This window comes from Xenopus laevis, chromosome 3S (genome assembly GCF_017654675.1).
Source record: "Xenopus laevis strain J_2021 chromosome 3S, Xenopus_laevis_v10.1, whole genome shotgun sequence".
In the NCBI taxonomy this organism is placed as follows: domain Eukaryota; kingdom Metazoa; phylum Chordata; class Amphibia; order Anura; family Pipidae; genus Xenopus; species Xenopus laevis.
The window spans coordinates 92,054,126-92,080,754 of NC_054376.1; the positions used below are offsets into that span (position 1 = coordinate 92,054,126).

Sequence of the window (26,629 nt, forward strand, 5' to 3'; positions counted from 1 at the left end):
ATCCTACTAATAGTCAAAGCAAAAAAAAAATTGTTTTAAAAAAATAGTAACCCAGCTTTTCCATAGTTTAATAATAAATCAAAGGAAAGCTTTGCTGTGTGCACGGTTAAATAAGGAAAGTAAAAAAGAAAAGTCTGATACATTTCTGGCTAAAGAGCTGGAGACATATCATTACCATATGATCTAATGTGGGTGTCAGCCTGGATTGTGTTCATTGAAGGAAGCTGCTTTCTATAACAGTGCTTGGGAATAGGAGCAGGAGGGTTTTCCACTAAGTGACAGTTGCTGAGTACTGGTTCTACCCCCTCCTTCTTTGCACACCTGTAAACTCATTTTGTCTGGACTGAATATTTAAATTACATCTCTGCTGCTAGAGTTCTTCTTGGAAATCCCAGCATAACAAGGTAGGAAATGTATTAAATATGCAGCTAGGTTAGAACTAGCTCAGCATTCATGGGAACAGCACATGCATTTTGTTGAAAGACCAGGTAATAAAATACTCTTTGTCTTATGACATACGTTTTTATGTAGATTTAATTTTTTTTAGAAGCCTGCTAATGCTGACTATTGTGTCCTATTTTTACTCTGTTGTTGCTTTTCAGGTGTCTTGTTGAAATTAATATAATGCTGCTATTGCTTGTTTTCTTGTAAGAACTTTTAAAAATATATTTCTAGTAAGTGTTACTTTTGTCTGACATAGATGTAAAGTTTTTCTGTTCTGATGTATATGATATACACAAACACAGTTGTTTTGTTTCTGTGACAGCTGGAGATCTTCACTCGCTGCAAAGCAGATTAAAAAAACATTATATATTTCATTATCCACATGCCACATAACAAACTTAACCACAATGTCCAATGGAGTAATTTTGCTTGGCAGTTGTTATAACACAAATCATGGAAATACTGTATTTTTGAGCATAGATCTGTACCTAGGACTGAAAGGAAAAAATGACAGTGTAGAAATGTTTTAAGTATTTCTGTATCTGATTGGATTTGTAGTCTACTTTTTCTTTAATAAATATAATTACAATATGTTCACTGAAGTTATATTGATGATATATTATATACACACTCACATCTGATTAATGCACATATCATTATTTTTTCATTTATACCAATGTTTACAGTTACAGTTAAAAGCAATGTAGTAGCCAAAGTTCTAATTAGAAAAATGTATAACTTCAAATTATCATAGCCTATTAATAGTGTACGTAAGCACGGAGCAGCATGGAAACCCTGGGATGGATGAAACAAACATAAAACTGGAATCATATATCAGCTCCTAAAGCTGCATTCCACATAGCCACAGTTATTGTATTACAGTACCTATACACGAGGAGGGGGCGGGGTCAGCTTTTAAGCCCAATTATATAGTACTGTAGCTGTTGGCAAGCTCCTATATACTGCTAATGTTTTTATTCTATTTGCCTTTAAAAAAAAATGTAAGAAACTACAACTTTTAGGAGCCTAGCATTATAATAAGAGAATACTGTATATACATGCAGTTTTGACTATATTACAGAAAGAACTGGAGTTGTAATTTAGAGATGTAATGCGGTTTTCTATATACAGGAGAATGTAGATATAATTTACAATAGACAGAGCGGTTATATATCATCATGCAGTTCTAAGTATTTTGACAAATAAAGGGATAAAAAATGATTTATACAGTTAGACATTTCTTGCTTGGGGGAATACTATTAGCAATGTTCCAAAGATATGGCAAGCCAAAGCTTCCCTGTCTAGATTTAAAAACATCTTACAAATATTTACACGTTTTATCATTTTAAAGGAAATGGTGGGGAGGTCATTGTATTATTAAAGGAAAATGGAGAAAATACACATTTACCACATTTATATGGCATATAATTATTTTTTCCCCTAAGGTTATGAAGGTAGGAGGGACCTAGTTTACGACAACCATTGCATCTATGTACACCTATCATGTGGAATAGAGCCATCATATTGCTTTCATGGGCTACATGGGGTAGATTGTCCATATTAAAAAGAACAATAAAATGTTCTAAGAAAAATGTCATGCTGTAGTTATTGCTACTCTTCAGTATAGAGAATGTCCAGTCTACCTCTCCAAATATGCCAGTTCCTTCTTATATGCATAATTTATGAAAATATACAAACTTAATGATTTGTGCACATATCAAATCCCAATCTCAAGGCTGACACTGGCAGTTTAAAGGGATACTGTCATGGGAAAACATGTTTTTTCAAAAATGCATCAGTTAATAGTTCTGCTCCAGCAGAATTCTGCACTGAAATATATTTCTCAAAAGAGAAAACAGATTTTTTTTATACTCAGTTTTGAAATCTGACATGGGGCTAGACATACTGTCAGTTTCCCAGCTGCCCCAGTCACGTGACTTGTGCCTGCACTTTAGGATGGAACTACTTTCTGGCAGGCTGTTATTTCTCCTACTTAATAAAAAATGTCTCAGTGGGACTTGGCTTTTACTATTGAGTGTTGTTCTGAGATCCTCCAGGGAGCTGTTATCTTGTGTTAGGGAGCTGCTATCTCGTTACCTTCCCATTGTTCTGTTGTTAGGCTGCTGGGGGGGGGGGAAGAAGGGGGTGATATCACTCCAACTTGCAGTACAGCAGTAAAGAGTTACTGAAGTTTATCAGAGCACAAGTCACATGACTGGGGGCAGCTGGGAAACTGACAATATGTCTAGCCCCATGTCAGATTTCAAAATTGAATATAATAAAATCCGTTTGCTCTTTTGAAAAATGGATTTCAGTGCAGAATTCTGCTGGAGCAGCACTATTAACTGATGCGTTTTGAAAAAAACATTTTTTCCCATGACAGTATCCCTTCAAGGTAACATTAATGGAATAAACCTGACAATGAAGAGAAGTTTTCTTTTAATAGCATACTCATAACTAAAAACATTTTGACTAATTTTAAAGACAAATTCCAAATATTTAGCATTTTTGCATAAGAGTAGGAGTTGTTATCTTCTTACCTTTTTTATTCATTTAAAATGTCAAACCTTCATCTGCATAGGGCAGTGCTGTCTGATGTTTTTAATGCAGCGACCATAAAATACAACATATTAAATCGTAATGAGCATGACAATGTTAAAATGATGATAAAATGATAAAAAGAAGTCTAGTGTACATTTAGGTCATAGAGTCCATACAAATCTTTTGGTAGGCCCATGCAACCCACAGACCTCACAGTTGGACAGCACTGGCTTAGGGGAGAGGCAGCAACAAGAACAAAGCATTTTCTTGTCCACTGTCCTAACAACAGCAGGCAAGTAAATATTTTATTTCATTATTCTCACTACACTAGACAAGAAACACTCAATGATGATTGCTTGCTATAAGTCACTAGGGAAAGAAACTGATTGTCCATATAACCTCACATATAATCCCTTCCTGTTCACGGAGAAATGTAAGTAGTAACTTCTGCGGTGATTAAAATTCTATTTTCTGGTGAAAGCTGCAGCCTCTGTTTAACAGACTGTTAAAAATGTCAATATCAAGCCGTAAAGGGGACAGCAGATGGTTTATACATCTTAGGGCCCTTAAAGAGGCCAATCCCCAGCCTTCCAAAATTACAACACCCAGAATCCCCTATATGGCCCAGGTCTCCCACACCTCCCAAAACAGCAGTATATGATCATGTGACCACTCCCATTTTGAACTAAATCTGACCCGTACTTCATCTGTTAATTGATGATTGGCAGAGAGTTATGGATAGGAAGTAACCACAGCTGTGCTGTGCTAGCTATGCTATTCTGCCATATTGGATAATGTGGGTGGTGTGGTTCAGGAGGGGGTCAACTGCATGGGCCCTATGATGTATAAACCACTTTTCTTCCCCTTAGAGCTTTTGACATGTATCCATTATGTATTGTATTAAATGAACACTAAAGGGGTTATATATCAAACTTTTTTTTTTTTTTCACGCACCATTTTTTTTTGCTATGAAATAAAAAATAACAATAAACTTTGCCATCTAAAATCTTGCAAAGTCATAAAGAAGGCAATGGGAACTGTTTTTGCCAAAATTTAAGCTTTTTATTCAGTTTGAGTCTAGGAAATTTTTTAAAAAAATGTAAAATTGTAAACTCACTAAAAATGAGAACAAAAGGAATTTGCAGATGCACTGGCAAGGAATACAACTATGGCGGTAGTGCAAGCATGTTTGGATGCAAATACCTTTATTGTTTACCATGTATTGTGACCTTGCCCCTGATGAAATCAAATTATGATCATTATCTAATAGGGCACCTTATGGAAGAGGGCTGGGTGGAATGTCTTAATATACAACAGTGGCCCAGACAAGACAGAACAAGGCAACATATAAGCTGTAAAGTAAAAATATACACACAACTCTGCTTTTGTAGCCTCACCTCTTTTTTTCACATGACCTAAACTTATCATCTAAACCTCAACTTTCTAGCCTCAGGATATTCATTCAAAATCAACAAAGTTGTATGGACTTCCAGTAAGAGTTAATTCTATGTGTAAACTGTTGAGTCTTGTCTTTGTGTCCACAACTCTTTAATGCTATGTGGGAGACAATGGTGCTTTATAAAAGTTAGTAATACCAAATGATGTGAATTAAAGTTAGTCCTACAATCCCATCGCTTTGTGCCTCCCAGTTCTTCAACTATTCTTCTTACATATATTAAGACAATCAATATATAACAATCAGGTATCCATTTAAATATATAACACATAGGGCAGATTTATCAAGGGTCGAATTGAAAATTCGAAATTCCAATTTTTTAAAAAATTTTTATGTCAAAACTGTCAAATTCAACTACGGAGTTATTTAAATTTGATTCGACTTTTTAAAAAAATAATCAAATTTGATTTTAGAGATTTACAATACTCTTGCCCTTTAAGAACTCGAATTTGATTATTTGCTATCTAAAACCTGCCCAATTACTGTTTAGGTCAATGAGTGAGGTCCAGGGGTCAATTTGGAGTTGTTTGCAGCCTTCCTGACAAAAATCTCAAATTGAGTTATTAAAATTCGATTCTAATTCGATTGGAGTTTTCAGGTCGTTTCAATTCGTTCCGAGTTCAAAAAATTTGATTGTATTAATAGATTTAGATTGGTCAAATTTCGAATTTATGGGAGTTTAGGGGAGTTTTTAAAAACTCACATGAATTCAAAATTCGACCTTTGATAAATATGCCTCATAATGTTATACAGTCTTACATATAACATCCATAATATCCTCCCAAATACATAAAAGCCTATATTTTAAGAAAAAATATAATTCATTTCCAAAATTATCACTTTCTATCGCATCACATCTAAATTTGAGATCTATTTTTGTGGAAAACATTTCAGTTCAATTACCACCTCTCCAATGCCACTTAACCTTTTTGATAATAAATCAGGTGGAATCTTTATGTTATGTTATTGTGTTTTGAAACACTGGGGCTCATTTATCAACTTTGCTCAGGGCAGATTGGTTCGCACAGTGAATATATTTGCCCTGCGCATGGTTATATTTATAAAGCTGGATAAAAGTGTGCAAAACAGAGATTTTTTTGTTCTGCAAATGTCGATAGGAGCTTTTCAAATATGGGAAAAATCGCAAATTGTAAATATATATGCAAACACTCTGCATTTGAGCTACGCCATGACTTACTATCAGCGCTATTTTCCTGCACAATGACATTGCACAGTGCCTGCACTCATGCAAACACCTAAATTGCGAGCCATTTGCAAATATATTTGCGCAATGCAAATTTGAAAAAACAGCAAGACTGGGACATCAGTGCAATATTTTAGCACTCAAAAAAACATGGGCAATACAACCATTTGCGAAAAAAATATGTGATGCTCAAACTTTATTAATGACCCCCACTGTGTTGTTATACCCTTTTCTATATTTTTAATTCTTACATGTATTCCTAGCATTCCAATAATGTTTTTCAACATTCTTTTGATTGTACCTTAATATTGGAGGCCAAAAGGTACAGAGGCTAGACTGTATTTATATTCAGTCCCTCTACTCTTCATCCCTCCTAATTGCTGTCTGGTTGCTAGTAAAGAAGTAGCAGTTAATATTTCCAGTCTTACAGCTACACAAAAACATTGAATAATCCAAAAGTTTGAGAAAATAAAACAAGAAAACCAAAATAACACTGTCTAAATCATACAAAACAGGCAGATCCTGAAATGTTGTTGTGGCTTTACGTTTATGCCAACATTTACCCCAGTCTGTTGTCTCTACGCTGCCTATTTTGAGTTGATGTTACACTGGCACTAAGATATACTATCATCTATGAAAGCTTGGTTACATTCAAGGGTAAGGCTAGATGAATGACTTTTCTATGGCACTGTAGTGTCTGGGGGAAGAATGTAGATAAACCTCTGCATAGTTCACCATAGACTGAACGCAAAGCTAATGAAGATCTCATCTAAAAATCAGTATGATTCTTTATTTTGATGCATGCTTTTGATATCAGTTGTGCCAACGCTCCATCATCATTGTATCAGTAACTGTCACATCATTTCATACTCACCACGAGTATAATAACAACTGATGAAAATTGTTGGTTCTGCACCCCTTTCAAAGGCACATTATTTTACCGAGTTACTGTATACTGTATTGTGTGCTTCCTTGACTTAACATATTTTTCAACTCAGTCACACAGTTCCCCCAGTTGTATTTAACATACTGCCAGCTCATGGGGAAAACTTTATAAACTAGAAGAAATCTGCCAGTGGGTAGGTTGGAGCTGGAAAAATGTTAAAAAAAACAAAAGTAAGCAAATAAAAATTTGTGAAACAGGTTTGTTATACACAATAGTTTAATAAATGGTTTATAGTTTTAATGATGATTCATTTAAGACCTTTTTCCAGTTAAAATAAATGGCTCTGGCATTTGTGAAAGAATCTTGATTTGGTTTATCCATTTCAAATGGATGTATTATCTCCAGCCCATATTAGTTTCTCATTGACTAAAAAGAGGAAACAAGATAATGCTGCAGTTAATTATCCATGTGCCTATTTCTATTTCTCATTACATTCTACAAGAACCTTGGCATTAAGCATCTCCCATATCAATTCTTTAGCTCAAAAATATTTTTTTCTAAGAGTACGTACAGCAATGTTGCAGTTTATTGGGAATTATTTGCAGGGCCGGATTTACATAGCAGGCTCCCCTAGGCCCACTGCCGTTCATCGCCCCCTCCCCTTTATTCGAGCAAATTTTCATCATCTGGACTGGAGCAATGGGGATTGGCGCACGGAAAATTAAAAAAATTATTGTATCTCCAGCGCATCCCCAGTGTTTTTGAACCAATGTGGGTGTGGTTGGGCAGCATCCCGCCCCCCTAAAATCCTGCCACCCTAGGCCTGGGCCTAGGTGGCCTTTCCACAAATCCGGGCCTGATTATTTGTTCAGACACTAATTTAAAAATGTGGCAAACATTTTGTTTGGATAGAGGTCTATAGAAGTCAGACAGAAGTTTATATTACATCAACCAGCAAGCCGGACGCATTTACTGCTATTTCTCATGATATTCAAATATTTATTTACAAAATAAATGAAGTATATAACAATTAACCAATATTGGATATTCTTATACGTTACCTTTCTTTGCACGTCTAGGATACCTATTGGGCTGGATGAACTAAGAAGATGAAGGCAACTATTATCCTTTTGTTACTTTTGCCCCTTTGCATTTCTAAACCTTTTCACCAAAGAGGCTTGTTTGACTTCATGCTAGAGGATGATGCATCAGGAGATGGGTCATCTCTATGGCCGGAACCAGCCTTACCCACCGATGGACCAACTGGGCCTATCGGTCCTATTTGCCCATTCCGCTGCCAGTGCCATCTGCGAGTTGTGCAGTGTTCTGATATAGGTAAGCAGTAGCATTGTACAATTGTTTTCATGCTGTATTCAAATCACAAATTAGTTGTACATTAAGGGCCAGATTAAATTTGATGAGAAAAAAGAAACTCCTAATATTAATTTCTCCATAGACTTATGTTGAACATTTATGAGATACAACATGTGATAAGTTTTTCTCATGGAATTAAATCTGATCCTAACTGTTCAATGCTATCTTTTAACCTGTTATAAATAACAAGCTAGAGTTATTCCCTGTGCAATGAGTTTCTGAGTGTTAGAAGATATTAAAAGAGAGCATGAAAAAGGACTATCCTTGATAATCATGGAGAAAACTCTGCAGGTCCTATTGTTTTTTTGTACATAAAATAACCACATATCTGCATTATCTACAAGGTAAAAATGAAAAAGCATGTTTGTTGTTAGATATAAAGGGCTAAATTCAATTAAGTGTTTTATCACATGAAAAGTCATGGACGAGATTTAATGAAAATATCTCTTCTCTGCAAACGATGTATCTTATTCGCATGATCCACACAAACTGGATGAACTACATGCCAAAACAATTCCCCCAGATAACAGCAATTGTCTGTCATGACAAGAATATGTTGCTGGATGAACACATAAGATATGAGTATGTCACACATACAAACATACGATTTAGAAACTAATTTAAAAGGAACTGCATCAAATGATAAATAGAGGTAAAGTCATTTGTGGAATAAACAGACATTAAATTGACAAACTTGTGCATTTAATTCTATGGCCAGTAAGAAGCCGAGTTTAAAGTGGACATATGGCTATATTTTAATTTTTCTTGTTTTGAGAAAACCCCTGATTTGATTGATACTCTCAGTTGCATGAAATAGAATGTCTTAAAACTTGGCATAAGGTATTTCATGAATCATTTGTTTTTGGGATTTTTTTGGAATAATTGGACACTATCTCAGATGACAAATAAATCAGTCCTTCTACAACTCATATGTGTGTCTGATATTTGTGCCAAACCACAATGATTAAAGCATACCGTTTTATGAGATGTGTATGGTAATGTTAACACATATCAGTGTATGTTTTAATCTGAACTTGAGAGAATCAGGGAAGATCATGCAGTTTAACTTAAAGTTACTGAAAAGCAGATTGTGAGGGGAGTGTGCATATTTATTCACATATGCTATGGAAGTGCAACGTATGTTATCAGATCTGGAAAGAGCAATAACCCACTGGAGAAGATATTTAACACTTCAGTATAATTTCCTTTATGGTGGTTGGTTACAGCAGGAGGGCCCTACAGTTGCCACAATCAGTAGTAACTACCAAGAAATAAATTCAGAGGGCCCGGGCCTGTTTTTGTCTCAGTGCCTCCTTCCCACCTCATTGTCAGCTGCCTGCTCTTGTGCTGCTTGTTTGTTTGCGGCAGTGGGCAGCAAAAACTAGGAGGGAGAAAGGGCCAGAAGAAGGAAATTCCATACAACAGACCCCTTGCTCCCAAGGGCCCCCTGCAGCCGCGGGGTCTGCTGTTACATCAGTGACCACAATGCAAATAATCTGTCACATTTCCCTCTGCTGAATGCTAATGGCTCTCTCCGAGTACATATGAGTAATGATGGGCGAATCTGTCCAATTTGCTAATTTACCGCGAAATTCGTGAAAATGTGAAATATTTGCAAAACACATTGAAATCAATTATTTTGACGTGCATCAATCTTTTTTTTGACGCAGTGAATTTTTCGTTGGTGAATTGTAGCCACGGTTTTGAATTAATTCTCAATGTGGAAATTCACCGCAAATTTGTTCACCCATCACTACATATGAGTGCTAATACTAAAGATTATTTATTTCTTCACATACGAGACCATGAAGCTCTGCACTGGGTATATGTTATATGGCAGTAGAAGGGGCACTGAGCAAATAAAAATACACCTGTCTGTGGGTTTCCCTATGTCATTGGTGAGCCAAGCAAAATAAATGGTTTAAGAATCCCCCATCCTGCTCAGATGGAAAACCTCCGCCTCATTACTGACTAGTAGATATACAGCACCTCCAGGAATTAGCCCTTGCAGACATTTCCTAGAGTGTATTGCTAGTCTAGGGATGTTAGAGAAGGGTTGTAGATACAGTATATTTAAAAAAGAACCTTTGTACGTTTAGATGTTACCATGCTGCCCCCGGAGTATTTTGAGCTGAACACATCACAAAGTGTAAAGATTGTGGGTTCACTAAGTATCACAATATTAATATTAACATAAGTTAGCATGTTGTTTTATCATAGAGTTGCATAGCAAAGGGTTAAGGAACTGCATTTGTAACATGTTTCATTTCCATTACTTCATCTGCACTACAGATAAAACCGTCCAACTGAGAGGTTTTAATTTAAACTGTCTGGTGTTCTTTTGGCTTTTGCTGTACAAAAAGAAAGCTGTTCTCCAGAAACATTGGACACAAATTCCATTTTTTTAACTTAATTTGGAAACACTTTCTGTGCAGTCATAAAACGGCCAACTCCCACTCAATTCATTTACTGTCCAGATTGCCGGAATTAACAATTTAATGGAAAGGAAAAAGAAGAGGAGAGTTTAAAAGGAACTGCTCCAGAGTAGTACCTATTTCTTTTTTAATTTGCAGAAATAAACATATAATTTAGACTGTAAGCTCTACGGGGCAGGAACCTCCACCCTTTTGTCTCCTTAACAATATGCACTTAATATGTATTGTACTCATACTTATGTGTATTGTAGTTTTGTACTTATTTGTACTTCTTTTTGCAATGACCCCCTGTTTGTTCTACTAATTTATTGTTCAACTGTACAGCGCTTTGCCCTCAAAGATCGCTATACAAATAAAAATCTACATAAATACATTACATCTTAATATTCAGAATGTACCAACACTGAATTAGTCTAAAACTGCACTTTTCACACAATACCATCCATATTATATATAAATCTAAATAATATATTATGTTGTCTTCCAAAAAGTTGCCAACCATTCAGAATGTAGAATAAATTTGGCATAGTGCAATTCTGGCAAGTTCTTAGAGAGAGAGAAAGAGAGAAGCACATGCTCTACCCAACCTGGGAGTTGCAGTGGGCCAAATGGAAACAAATGATTAGATTGTTTTACCACACAAAAGTAAAATAAAACTTTTATGGACAAACACACAATTCCATATGCCTTGGACACCATTGCCTTTTGTTTAAATTGAATGTAATACATTTGCCCAATATTGAAGAGTGATGGGTGAATTTATTTGACCAGGCAAAATTCATTGCGAATTCCTGCGATTCGCAAAACCACAGCAAAAATTCGCCGGCGTCAAAAAAAAAATCGTACGTCGTCCAAAAAACGTTTAACAAATTTTTCGCCGTTTCGCAAATTTTTCGCCGTTCCATGAGTTTCCCAAATTCACTAATATTGAACAAAGTAATACAGTAAGTCCTTTTGGGCTACCTTGACTAGGCTTGACTATGGTAGAATGGGATCGGATATTTGAATAATCAAATAGTCATGTCCTTCTTTTGAAATCCCTTCCCAAAGTATAGACCATTATTTATTTAAGGGACTGAATGTATAGAAAGAAGATGCAAAGAAATTTCTTTGTTAAAACACAAACTATTGGGAAAGAATCCAGACCTCAAATTTATTTCCATGTGTTCAAAAATACCATAGAGTCCAAGAATAAGTATAAAGTATAAGATTAATGGCATGGCTGCTATTCAGAAAATATGAAATATCTTTATCATTCTTATTATTAAATTGCTTGCTTGAAATTTGAACACGTACATTCAGCAACCCTAAGTTAAGTAAGAAGGACTATATGTATGTATACAACTTACCACAAGAGGCAACCTGTACTTCTTTCTATAGCATTTGAATGAAGAGTTGACAGGACTGCTACAGATACAAAGAACAGGCCCATATTTCTTTTTGCAGCACCCCTAGGCCACATGGTCCTAGTCCCCATGCACACATCGCCCCCCACCCACAGCAATTGCTCATGCGTATACACCAGACGCTGGGGAGCTGCACGTTCCCAGTACTCTGGGGATGTGGCTGAGTGGCATGCCTCCCCTGAAATCTTGCTGCCCAAGCCAGGCCTTTGTTGCCTTGCCACAAATCTGGGCCTGGCAAAGAGAGACTGGAGAAACACTGACCCTGACATCCCAGCTTAAAGGGGAAATAAGCCCCCCACCAAAAGCCCCCACCTAATCTTGCAGGCACTGCCCCCCCCCCTCCCAGCGATGTGTTTTAGTGTTAGAAACAACGTTTAAAAAATTCTGACCCTTAAATGCAGAGAAGTGTAGCTCCTGGTCATCATCTTCTTGATCTTCTTGTAGTCTCCGGGTCTCTTCACGGTCATAAAGCCTTCTGGCTCATGTGCAGTTGGGCCAAGTCAGGAATTGGCTTCATGTGCAAATCGCCGTTGAGACCCGAACTAAAGCACATTGTAGGGAGGGAGAGGGGGCAATGCCTGCAAGATTGGAGGGGGTGCTTTTTGTAGGCTGGTTTTAATTCTCCTTTAAGACTAGAACCTTTAAAACCTAAAAGGGAACCAATAGCCACTCACCTGGAGAAACTAAATAAGGACACCGAGGTGCACAGATCATTTAGGACTGTAGATGGAGCTTCAGTCTGTTTGAGACTGTTGATGGAGCCGTCTGTGCTAAAATTGTGTAGTGACAGACCCCACACATTGCCTAGCTCTGATATTAGTTGTCAGAAACTAACATAATCTCAAAGTAGATTTAGCAAATAATAGATGAGAGATCTATGAGGAGCCTGCTGATGTAATCCATGCCCTAAAGCAGAACAAAAGTGATTATAATGCCTTTGATTACTTGGATGCTTTACATGATGTGGCTGATCTTATCTACCAGTCTGAACACCTTTCTCCTGATTATGTGGTGAAATATCTTCACCACCTGTTGGATAAAGCCTTGCACCTTTCTCCTGATGAGGAAAAAGGCTTTATCCAACAGGTGGCGAAGATACTTCACCACATAAAACAAAAGAAAGGTGTATTCCCATATGGCTGACAAGCTTAGAATATTCTGAAAGGAGATCAAACAAATGAACCCATTATATGGAAGATAAGGATGCAAAAGGGGGAGCAGTAAAGCCCCTAAATATCCACAGTTAATTAAACAAGTATGCGAGGAGGAGGATCTTATGGAAGCCAAGTTACTACTTACTAGTAAAAACCTAATTTCAATAGACGCAGCATCAGAAAGGGAAGCCTTTCAAAGTGTTCAGGAAAGAATTGGATCTATAGCCCCTAGGCAAATGGACATACACAGTTGGCTGGATGATCTGGGAAAGATGGTTGAACAGCAAAGGGTAGACTTATCAAAATGATTAGAGTTTACTACAGAAGAACTTACTCATTTTCTATTCATTCCTATGGGAAATTTCTGGGATAGACCATGAGGAGCTAAGCCCTCCATTGTGATAGCTACCAATACTGATCTTAGAAGACAAATGCTTGCTGGCCTGTTAGGTACACTCAAAAACCTGATTTTCATTCTGCAATTCATACTGATCTCTATTGCTAAACAGAAAAAGAAACAGAGAGAAGAGTGTGTGGGAAATATATGATTTATACAGTTCAAGAGAGCAGGTAATACCTCCTGGACAAATAAAGTGAGAGGACCCTGACATTGACCTCTTGCTTCAAAGTGCACAGGAAGTAGGCTCACTTCTTTGAATTGGTATTGGAAGCTGATGCCAGCTATTATACCTGATGAATGAAGTGCAGCAAAGGGAATATAAGGGTTGGAATACAACCAGTAAACTAGCTAAATTTCATTCCCATGCTTTGCTAGGTAAAGCATATTTAGTTAAGCCTATACCTAAAACTAACCTAAAACCAGGATTCTGACAGCTGAAGCCAGAAAATTTCAACTTTGGCAACTTGCCTATGCCAGAAGTCTGGAGACTGCAGCTAGATAGAAACCATGTATTCTGCAGTAGTGACCAAGTTATGGATTGCTCTAAAAGCTCTCAATTTAGGATTTGCCTCGAGGAAGATAGGCCCTTTAGAGAGAGGTACCAGTGTATTGCCCCAAGAGACCTTGAAGATTTAAAGAATCATCCAAAAGATGGCAGCAGGTATTAGGGCATCATGAAGCCCATATGCTTCCACAATAGTACTGGTGCATAAGAAGAATGGGTCTATTAGAATGAGTGTGGAATATTGGAATTGGTACACCATACTCAACCAGTACACTACCTCTCGAATAGAACAGGCCCTGAGTTGTCTTGCGGGAAGCAAGTGGTTTCGGGCATTTGGCCTTAGAAGTGGATATTACCAAATACCAGTGCATCCTTATTTTGTTCGTTCCATTCAATTCCCTACATTTTTTTTATTTGCTTAACAAAAGTGATCTTATACAACTACAGTATAACCTTACTGGAGTTAGTCTGGTAAAGGTATGCTAGACCTACCAATACAGAAATATTAGTCTCACCAAGGGTGGGCTACACAACATTTTTTAATGCATTGTATTAAATGCCAATTCTTTATTTTAAAGTACTTTAAATATAATTTAAAGGACCACTATACTTCCTGCCAAACTCAGCTTTTAGTCTCTATGCAGGCTATAAGATAGTGAGGTGCCTTTGTTTGAGATTTGCAATTACAGCTATATGTTTTTTGACATCAGACAATTAGCAAGGAAATATATAAAAGGCATAACTGTCCTATAAAATATCTTGTGAATTGTATATTTTATTTGACAAAAAAATGAAAAAATATATACATTTTTGCACAGGTTTGGAGCAAGTACCAAAGGATATACCCTCCGATACCACTTTACTTGACTTACAGAACAACAAAATCACTGAAATCAAGGAGGGCGATTTCAAGAATCTAAAGAGCCTTCATGTAAGAATAATTTACATTTTTTCTTAACTACTTGTACAATAACCATAAGGTCATTTATGTTTCACGTGTGCAGGTCAGATACTGTTTTAAAGTTTGAGTCTGTGTTTGTTATCATGCAAAACAATTTAAATGCAGTACAAATGTGTTCCCTGCACATTTGTATATATAAATACACTACTACTACTATAGCCGTGTTGTTTCACCCCCTGACAAGAGATGTCCTGATTATTGTGATTTTAGTTACTCTGTTGCATCAGGCTTTGGCTTCTTCTTACCTTGCTGCTGACTATTTTTTTTTTTACAAAGTTCTTAAGGAAAACTATTTTTTGTTAGTCCTTAAAGTGTACTTGTCACCCGCACTTAAGAAGCTAAATAATGAAAGTCCTTTGCAAATTAAACATGAAACCTCAATTTTTTTTTATTAAACACATCCGTACCTTTTATAAACTCATTTAAAATTTTCAGCTGTCAATCATATATTGCCAGCCCCTCCTCTATGCCTCAGGCTTAGAGGCGGGGCAGTCACTTCCTTTTACTTTCCATGAATTTAACCAACTTATAATTTATATCATAATTAACAAAGAAATGCATATACCTATCAATAAATATTTGCCTTTTATGTCTTAATTACCTGGTTCAGTTTAAAAATTCCATTAATCACATAGTTCTACCATTCTAACTTTATGGTTAGACAACTCAAGGAAGGATAGATTGTAGAAATGTGTAATATCTTAATTAAACTAGTGAATCCAAGAATTTGTTTTATTAAAGGGGAACTATTGTGGAAATGAAAATGTAATATATGCTTTACCATACTGAAATAGGAAACATTCTAACTTTCTATGTTTCACTACCCCCCTCTCAGCATCTGTCTCTCCTCATCCTGTCTTCATGAAGGAGTCTGATTCTGAAAGTCAGTTAAGGCTAATAAAGCCTTTGGGAAGGACTTTCTTTTTATAGAAGATTTATCAGATCTCACACTTTTAAAATCACCAAGAATCCTGTCTCTCTACGTGCAGGGTTTGTGTTAAAGTCGGTTATTTTGTTATATTATGTTTGTGCTGAAATCAATTATTTAAGTTAGCACTAATATACCTGCTAGAAATATTAGATCTGTTAATTGGAATTTGATATCCTGCCTAAATCTGACTCATGTCTAAAAAGAGAATGAAGACAGATGGATGCTGACAGAGAGATAGCGATGAGTAACTTGATTATTTCAGAAATGGTACAGAATGTTAATTGATTGCAGTTAGATTTCAATTTCTTATTTCATTTTTATGAAGGTCATATTAAATTTTCATCTTCGTGATAGTTCCCCTTTAATTACTTGGCACTTGGGATTGAAAATACTGTCTGTGTGTTAACTAAAGACAAAAATTAATCAATAATATTAAATATATTCACAACCTAATATATGGCGATATGGTTATAAACCTCTTTGAAGATCGGGAGAAGCTTATAAATGTGAATTAATGTGGTTTCACCATGTAGGATTCTCTGATTCTACAATATATAAATATGTCCAAAGCACCTGATATTCATTGTTGGCTAAGGCTGTAAAGGGATGAATGAATAATTAAATACAGATGGGCAACACAATCCACTTTATCCTTAGCCATCTTAATGCAATTAACACCTGGGAACATAGTAGTGTTAATGGTTCCAAAGAAAACTGTCTCTCATAGTTTCATATGCCAATTTATACAAATCCTTTCCATATGTAAGCTTAAGATAAATAAGGCACATTGCCCAAACAGCATTCATCCAAGGGTCTTAAAGAGCTAAAATGCACTTAAAATATCCTGCAGGACTATGGTTCTGATGTGTATATGGGAACTACTCCCTGTGTAGTTTATACTAAAAGTTGTTTGCTATCTCTAACTGTTTGGCTGTGTGAAAAATGTAATAATCTCATTTAATCATAAATTCATGCCCCTTTTGGCTTCTCAGAAGGGTATTAAAACATGATGACAGTACAGTACTATGGGTGATTATAAGAGGACATGCCATTCAACACAGCTTGGCCTTAAATAGCACCTGCGCCAACATTTTCTTTCTTACCTACAATGAGATCAGATTCAGAAAATAAGATCTCCTGCTTAATAATATAAGGCTAACTAGATCTTACCTTGAATATGGGCTTTATATTTGAATACCTGCTTAGAGATAAGAGATAAGTAAACATGCATTTGAAAAAAAAAATGTGATTATGTTAGTATGAGTGTGAGTGTTTATACTTAGAACTTTAAATTGGTTAAAACAAGGGGTTAAATCAAATGGAATAAAAGGGGGTATCCGGCACTCAAAGGAATACACAGGGCCAAAAAATAAAGTAAAAACAATATTTATTTGTAGAATCTAAAACGTACTCATCTCCGTGGGCTCTACGTGTTTCTTGCCCTAAAGGCAATTATTCATGGGTTCAACGTGGGTTATACAACATTGCAAATCTGTAGACTGTTATACAGGCATGTGGGGAATATCACTCCAGACTTGGCTGACACTCACTCATCTGTCTGCATAGTTGGTACAGCTTTAACATGCGCCTACAAGTTACTGTTTGAGGTACTGCAAGATCTTCCATGTGGCACCAAATTCTGAAGTGGAATTCTGCTATTTGAAAATGACATAAAAAAGCAGCAGATGATATTCCAGTAGCTTGTATAGTGAGTATTTTACCCCTTGATTAGTGATGGGATATTCGCCCGAAAAAATTTGCCGGCGTCAAAAACGAGACGCCGGAGCCATTTCGCGAATTTTTCTCTGTTTCTCAAATTTCGCGCGAAATTCGCAGATTTTCCGGCAAAATGGCGCAAATTCGGCCATCACTACCCTTGATTACTCATACCAGGTTATACATATACCCTATTATGTACCAACTGAAAATATGGTCTGAAATCTGACTTTCAGACCAGCCACAGTGGCAACATGGACTCCTTTTGCCTATAGATCTTATTTATTGCTAGCTGTTTCTTATGGAGCCTAAGGGACTTGCCAAACATTCTTACAGTTCAAATATATGAGTGTAAGGAGTATAATATAAAAGTTGGCAGATACATTGCTGTTCAGAATAACAATGTACTGTTTGTTGTACAGATAACTGCCATCATTTTAGGCCAGTTATTTTCTGGTTTGATCTGATCCAACATTTTAGTGCACATTCTAAGGAATGGGTTTTATGGTTTTACCAAGAATTTACTTGTAAGGATTGTTGACAAATATAGAGAATACTGACAAAGATTATTGTCTGGAATGGGAAATGTTTCTATTATAAAAAATATGCTAAGTTTAATAAATAGATTTTTTATTTTTTTTGGTTATATTTTTAACTGTTAAATAGTGGGTTTCTCCCAATGCTGTAGGCTACAGACATATTTCCCCTGCTCTAGCTGGATGATTGTAGCATGATTTAGAAATTTGTAAGGCACTGATGTAAATGTTTTTGAAGAAGGAAAAGACTTGTTAGGACGAAGAAGTACAGTAATAAACCATTTATACATTGTTAAGTGTACAAGTATGTTGGAAAAAAATTAAAATCAACTGGAAGATCTAAAGTGCGGCCTTCCCAAATAATATCTTATCAGGACGTGGAAATTCTGTAAGCATAGCTTGGTATTTATAGGTCACATTTACTGGTTAACTAATAGAACATTGGCACTGGATCAGTAGCTGCCAATGTCAGTTATAGCTTTATAAAAAAAAGCATTCTTGTATTGCCTTGTCTTTAAATGACCACCTTAGTATTTTGATCTTTTGTAATGTGTGTCATCTGAAATTATACATGATGTATTTTGGGTTAGGATGGTGCTTACTCATTGGCTGTTTTGGATTAAAATGAGTTAGGTGTCTCCAAATCTGAGACATATTGTCACTTTTTCTATTCTTACTTGTCTGTTCCAATAGCTTGGTTTTATAGAGAAGGAATTTTCCTCATGACTACCGCAAATAAATAGAAGAATGTCTGTATTTTTACAACGGTGAGAGAGTTTGGCTGCTTTGCAAATATATCCTGAATATGGTGTGGTGAATCAAAGGGTCTGTACTGTTGAATACGGAAAATTATAATCTTAGTACAATTTACTGCTGTCATGACATATTCTACAAGCCCAGTACAAACTATGATTTATTTATTCCTCTATAAAAGCAGCAAAAGCATATATACTTTACTAAGGGTTGTAGTTCATAAAACCTTTCATTCGTTTGATATAAACATATCACGGCAACTACTGCAGAAACTACAATGCACATTACCAGGAAATATAACCAATTGTAAGGTTTGTACATAGTTAATTCTAATTCCCATAAAGAGGTTTGGAAAATGTGGCTAAACGCCATACAAACTGAAAAAAGAATTCAAATCAAGGAATTAAATGTATTTTATAAAAGCAGCATTTCTGTATAATCTCCAAAGATTTGCAGCCCAACTAACATTTAAGAAACAGGCCAACTTGGATGGAAAATATTGGGTCTATTACATGTAGTTTATTATAGGAAACATCTGTTAGGCCAGTAATGATAATCTCCAGAGCAATGCAATTATAGAAAAAAAAGAACAGTACTGTAGGATGCTTCAAATTATTGTTTTTTTTAATTAAAATATAAAGTTTTACAGTTTATAAAACTCTATAAATTACATGTGTTCAATTGTTTTCCTATTTGTTTAAATGCTTGCTACATAGAAATATTACAATAATAATAAGCTTTGTGGCCCCACACTGGTTAAAGAAATAAAATATAATTTGTTCCCTCTACTACAACAACAATGCTGTCTGATGTCCTGAATATCTACTATAACCCTCTGCTGTATCTTCAGACTGCCACACACCTTGCCATTATACAGCAATATGGGAAAGTTGAAAAAGTATTGGCCACCTGCACAACAATAGTGATTATACAGCCAACAGTTTTGGGACACTTTCCATGAGACCTACACACGAGTGCCAAATAACAATAAGAATTGAGTGACTCACACTAGAACTTATGAACTGTTTGCCTTATATGATTGTGAATAAATAAGTCTTGCAAGAATTATAAATGCCTACACTGTGAGGTTGACAATGAAATCACTCATGTCACTAGCAATTTCAGTGAAACCTTCTGTTCATTCAACTCTATGGGGCATATTTATTATGCTGTGTAAAATGAAATTTGCAGGAAAATGGTGTAAAAAGCTGTGTAAAATAAATGGCGAGTTTATCAAGGCATGTGTAATTTTACGCCATACAAACACAACAAGAAGAATAGAGAAAATCATCAAAAAACACTGGAATATATTAAGGAATTGAGAAAAGTGATCCCACCCCAACCAACAGTAGTATTTAAAAGGGCCAACAACTTAAAACAAATCCTAACAAGAAATCAAATAGAGACAGAAAGTATAAAAAGAAACCAGAAAGAAGACGAATGGCCTGGTTTCTATCCCTGCGCCTTATGTAAGGCATGCAGACATGGACAAAAAAACAAAAATTTACTTCCACTGTAACGAAGAAAGAATATAAAATTAACAAATGCATAAAATGTTCTTCAAAAAATTTAATTTATTGCATCCAGTGCCCATGCGGCTTACAATACATAGGCAAAACAAACAGGAAACTGAGAGAGAGAGTCAAGAGTGAGTTTATTGTCATTTCATCCATATATGTTTGTACAGTACACAGTGAGATGAAACAACGTTCCTCTAGGACCATGGTGCTACACAACACAACATAGATGTTCCGGACAACAGACATGAAGTGCAAGTGCAAAAATATACAACTCCTGCAAAACAGGACAGCATAGTGCAGGGACAGTAACTGTGTGATCGAATCAGGGAACATATCAATAACATAGAAAAGGGAAAGGAAACACGCAGCGTCTCAAAACATTTTAAGGTTTGCCATGGGAAAAATGCCAAAGGCATGGTGTACTGGGGAATAGAAAGAATAGGTGAGAAATGGAGAGGTGGGGACATTATCAAAGACACTTTACGTAGAGAAAGTAAATGGATCCATTTATTGGAAACATTAGAGCCAAAAGGACTTAATATAGACTTTAACCTTTAGGGCGTTTCTATAGAACAATTAATTAAAAAATAAAAAATGGGAAGTAGGGAGGGTTTCTTCTTCTTTTTTAAAAAAACAGATATTTTTTTTAGTAGATATTTTTATTGGTATGCTGTTCGATATAGTTTAATATGTGTAACCCTAATAATGGAATGATAACCGAGTGAATTTATAATTCTAAAAATGTGCACATCAACAAAAGGGAATTTAATGAATTCATAACTATAAATAAATTCGATTTTCATAACTATTAAGTTCATAAGTAAATTTGATTTTTAATTTAATTAATGAATTCATTCGATTTATCATTCTATTGCACCAAAGAATGTAATGTATGGTGATACTGTTATATAGTTGTACCTATAGCTGAATGTAGCACGACGTAATGTGGAGCATGAGGCCAACAATTATAAATAGTGAGAAAGTTGCCATGGATAAGGAGCGTATCAACGAGACACAGAACTATAGATGCGTTAACCATGACAACGCCCCCCTTTATAAGAAGCATGACATGCGCAGTATTGTCATAGAAGCCTCTAAGGATGTCAGGTCACCGACAAAACGCGTAAGGCAAAGCAAGGAACAAGCACTAGACGTCATCACCAGGCATCCCGGAGGGGATACATGCGGCTGAGAAGCAACGCTGGTCGGAGCTAACTGCTGCAAGTGCGGGTGAATATGGACTGGGGAAATGTGCAATGCGAATAACCTTGCTACAATTGTGTGTATTTAAAAAAAATTTTATCACGTAATTAAAAGGATTTTACACTATATGCTGCTCCACTTCTTTAAGCTACATCGTGGGATCAGTTATGCTGACCTGATATGACATATTGATGGTCATAGATAAATATTGAACACTAGTGAGTATCCACCAGAACCACACAGGGTGTCCTGAAGTTAATGTGTTTGCAAGCCACAAGAGTGCTGTGTGTATGTGAAAATTTTTTTTTGGTAAAGTGGGCTAAATAAACCCCGGAAGGATTTGCAAATATACTACACTATATTCCATTACCTGTGCTATACTGCTTGTCTCCCTGAGCTGTTATCTGTGCACTCCGTGCTATCTGATGGAAGGTTGGGTTTACTGCACTCGGAGGAGAACGGGTTTCTTTGGAGCCGGCTAAGAAAGGGAGACCCCGGGATTCCTTGAACTTTTTGTTATTGTGATGTGTAATTTTATGCCATACAAACACCAGATTTGATTTGGCCTATCTGTCAAAAGGTTATTTTTGCAGCAAGCAACATATAGGTTACTTTTTTTACTATTTCAATTCAAGATCGGGAGTCCATATCGTTAATCAGCCAGGCCCAAGGGACTCGCCCCAGTTCAGAAAGGCATTCAACTACAAAAAGGTTTATATCAAAAACGATATAAGTCCCAAGGCCTCTTCAAATAAAAAATATTAATTTATTGTAATTCACATTAAAACAGTAGCTAGTACATTCAACCCCACATACCCCACCTTACGCGTTTCGCACCCTCCGGCGCTTAGTCATAGGTGTATCTGTAAGTAAGGGGTCAGGCACAGAATTTAAACCCAAGTAATCCCGCCCCTTTTTTGTTTAAAACCAATCAAGGGTCACAGGCAGTTATCCCTGCTTCGTATTTGTTAACCCATAAAGCTTTATACAGGGTGTATGTACCATTTCAGTTACATAATAGTTTAAAGTTATACATTGTATTCAAATTATTCACTAGCCACACAATCTATAAACTTAGTTATTGCACAACATTGTATTTTAGCAGTATATAAACGTTTACACATCAATTCGTTAATTTCTAACCTTGCACAAACTCCATTATTACCAATTATTATCTGGTAATAATGGAGTTTGTGCAAGGTTAGAAATTAACGAATTGATGTGTAAACGTTTATATACTGCTAAAATACAATGTTGTGCAATAACTAAGTTTATAGATTGTGTGGCTAGTGAATAATTTGAATACAATGTATAACTTTAAACTATTATGTAACTGAAATGGTACATACACCCTGTATAAAGCTTTATGGGTTAACAAATACGAAGCAGGGATAACTGCCTGTGACCCTTGATTGGTTTTAAACAAAAAAGGGGCGGGATTACTTGGGTTTAAATTCTGTGCCTGACCCCTTACTTACAGATACACCTATGACTAAGCGCCGGAGGGTGCGAAACGCGTAAGGTGGGGTATGTGGGGTTGAATGTACTAGCTACTGTTTTAATGTGAATTACAATAAATTAATATTTTTTATTTGAAGAGGCCTTGGGACTTATATCGTTTTTGATATAAACCTTTTTGTACTTTTTTTACTACACCTTTCCTGCAGTCTTTATTCTGTTCTTCTTTCAGAAATTAGATATTCTATATATTATAATATACAAGAAAATGCCACCCATCTGTAAATTATAAGTTATAATAGAAGTCACTGTGGAGTTGTAAGACCTGTATAAACTGCCTCCTTTATTTTACTTGTGGCCTACAAAAGTGGACAGTCTACCGAGTTGTCATCTTCTAGTTCACTACTAACTTGCTAAGCAAAACTAATGAAGCTAATGTTGGTACAGTATTACTGCTGGGTACACCTGCATTGACATATTAGAATTTCCAAAGAAGGATCTGCCATATTACAATACGTTTTTGGAGAATGGACTACGAATGGACTATCTAAGTAATTGTTAGTTGAAGTTTCTAAACCTGACTGTTTTGCCAGCATGACTGTCCCATCTCAGCCTGTCAGTTAGAGTTTTCCTGCTGCACAAATATGGCAGCCCCCTCATACAGGAACATGGGACACCAGACAGGTAATGTAAAATCATTGTGCAAATACTTTATGGCAAAGTTATAAGTAGCTTTATATAATATTATGATAGATGTAAAAAATAGTTTAATTTCTGGTGTCAGTATCTCTTTAATAGTCAGCCCTTCCCAAAGCATTGGCTAAAAGAGCCAGTAACACTAGAAACTGAAAATGTCTTAAATCATAGCATAACCTTAAGCATTTTGTGCACTTGGCACTTAAACACAGGCTATGTCATTTGTTTGCCTAAAATAAAGTCTGAAGTTCCTTAACTATATCTGTCTGTGGGATCTGTCAGTGCTTGATGTTCCTTTTAGCCCAGTAGAGCTGTTTCCTGTTTTTAATAATGTGTCTTTTTTGTTATAGGCTTTAATTCTTGTTAATAACAAAATCAAGTCAATCAGTCCCTCTGCTTTTGCTTCTCTTACAAAACTGGAAAGGCTTTACCTATCAAAAAATAACTTGAAAGACCTGCCAACCAACATGCCGAAATCACTTCAAGAACTTCGTGTTCATGAAAATTCAATCACAAAACTGAAAAAATCGGTGTTTGATGGATTAAATAACATGATCGTGGTCGGTAAGTAAAGAAATATTAATTGCATGAGAAGAAGATATTACAAACTTTTACCATTAAACTGGATTTCACTTTACGTTTACTTCTACTTTTACTTCTACCCTGGATTTCATATAAATATTATTTAATAGGTGTCCATAAACATTACAAATGAATCCATTTTTTTAAATTAATGTAGTTAATAGGGATGAGTGAATCTGTCCTGTTTTGCTTTGCCAAAAAATTTGTGAAACTCCCAAAAAAAATTGCGAAAGCATTGAAGTCAACGGGTGTCAAAAATTTTTTACATTACAGATGAACAATTCTAAAACTTGATTGAAAATATCAATATACAGGCATGGGATCTGTTATCCAGAATGCTCTGGACCTGGGGTTTTCCGGATAATGGGTCTTTAGATAATTTGGATCTTCTACCTTAAGGGGCAGATTTATCAAGGGCCGAATATAGAGTTCATGGGAGTTTGTAAAAACTGCCATAAACTCCCATGAACTCGAAATTTGAATAAAAAATTTGAATTTTTCAAATTCGGGTGAATGGGATCAACCCACAAACTCAAACTCAAATTCAAATTGAATTCGAATCGAATTTTCTTTGAAAAAAACAATATTTTCAGCAAGGCTGCAAACAACTCCAGATTGATCCCATTATGTCCCCCATTGACTAAAACAGCAATTAGGCAGGTTTAAGGTAGCAAATAGTCCAATTCTAATTCTTAAAAGGCTAGTACATGATAAATTTCAAATTTGAATTTGATTAAAAAACTCAAATCGAATTTTAACTATTCCCTAGTCAAATTTCACAAAAAAACCTTGAAAATTCAAAATCGAAAATTCGAATTTTCCCTTCGACCCTTTATAAATCTGCCCCTAAATCTACAAGAATATCATGTAAATATGAAATAAACCAAATAAGCTGGTATTGCTTCTGATAAGAATTAATTATATCTTTGGTTTGGATCAAGTACAAGGTACTGTTTATTATTACAGAGAAATAAGTTGTCATTTAAAAATAAATTTGGATTATTTAATTATAATATATAATATATAGTCTATGGGAGATGGCCTTTTTGTAAATTGGAGCATTCTGGATAATGGGTTTCCGGATAACAGATCCAATATGTGTATTAAAAAATATCAATGTACTAAATGAATGTTAACCCATATAGGTTTACTGTGGTTTGGTTGCATTAAAATAATGGGTCTTACTAAACATAGTACAGAAAAATAATAAATATATTCCTGCACAGGTAGCTATGGTCGTCCTATCATGTTGATTTAAGCAAGTGTTCCATAGTGCTACCACAATCTGCACCACTCACAAATCATGTTACATTATACAGTATAAGCCTATTAGTAACACCAGGTACATGCTGGTAGGTGTTCCATGGGATGACTATTTTTTACTTTTTTTTCTTCATTCCTTAAATTTACACAGCTTAGGTGTCGTCTTTAATATTGAAGCAAAACATTCCATTTCATATGTTTTTGAAGGTACTAAAGTATGAAGGATATGCAGGCTTTCAAGATAATGTTGAAAAATAAGATGTAGCTAGTAACCTTTCATGGTAATAGAGAAAATTATTTGTTTAGCAAACATTTAAAGGGGTACAAAAACTACTGTGATTTACTGTTATAAAGACATTCATTTGTTTGTATCTGCAAGTGATTAATTGTTGATGTTGCTACACAGAATTAGGTACAAATCCAATAGAAAGTTCAGGAGTTGAAAAGGGAGCTTTTCAAGGAATGAAAAAGCTGTCTTACCTTCGAATTGCCGATACCAATATAACCAATATCCCTAAAGGTAAGAACAACAAAGTACTGCAAAAATTTAGTTTTACCACTTCACAATATGGTTTTTGATCTTTCTTTCACCTCTCTAGTCAATCATCTATCTATATCATCTATAAATCACCTCTCTATTCAATCATATATCTATCTATCAATCTATCTATCATATGTTTAGGCTTAGATTTCAATTTTCATGTTTTTTGATGGTTACAAAGGAGGGAGACGTCCCACTGATAAATTATATAAAAAGGAATGAATTCCACCCAGAACAACTTTATTCCCCGTGTCTCCACAAAAACGTAAAGAGTGAGAAGGAATGAAACAGTGAAAGACCATAAGAGGTGTAGAGTTGGCCTAAATTAAACTAGATTTCAGGATTCTAGTTGTGCCTACTTGAAAATGGGGTTTGGTTAATGTTGCTATCAAAATATATACCGTATAAGTACCTCATATTTATACAGGAGTTGGTTGGGGAGATTAGGTTAAAGGGATCGTTCACCTTTGAGTTAAATTATAGTTGATGTAGAGAGTGATATCCTGATGCAATTTGCAATATTTTATTATTTAAGGTTTTTGAGTTATTTAGCTTTTTATTCAGCAGCTCTTCAATTTACATTTTAAGCAATCTGGTTGCTGGAATATGAATAGGAGAGGACCTTACTAGAAAGATGAATAATAAAAAGTAGCAGTAACAATAC

The 26,629-nt window shown here is 35.6% G+C and overlaps 1 protein-coding gene across 2 annotated transcripts in view; it reads left to right on the forward strand.

Annotated features, from left to right (window-relative positions):
* The first annotated feature begins 226 nt into the window (after positions 1-226).
* Positions 227-26,629, forward strand: part of dcn.S (decorin S homeolog) — a 35,556-nt gene continuing 9,153 nt past the window's right edge. The window contains 5 exon segments of one of the 2 annotated variants that reach the window (NM_001092338.1): positions 227-404; positions 7,611-7,866; positions 14,624-14,736; positions 23,930-24,143; positions 25,831-25,944. In NM_001092338.1, coding sequence (NP_001085807.1) covers positions 7,641-7,866; positions 14,624-14,736; positions 23,930-24,143; positions 25,831-25,944 — 667 coding nt within the window. In that variant the 5' untranslated portion in view covers positions 227-404; positions 7,611-7,640. 2 annotated transcript variants of the gene reach the window in all.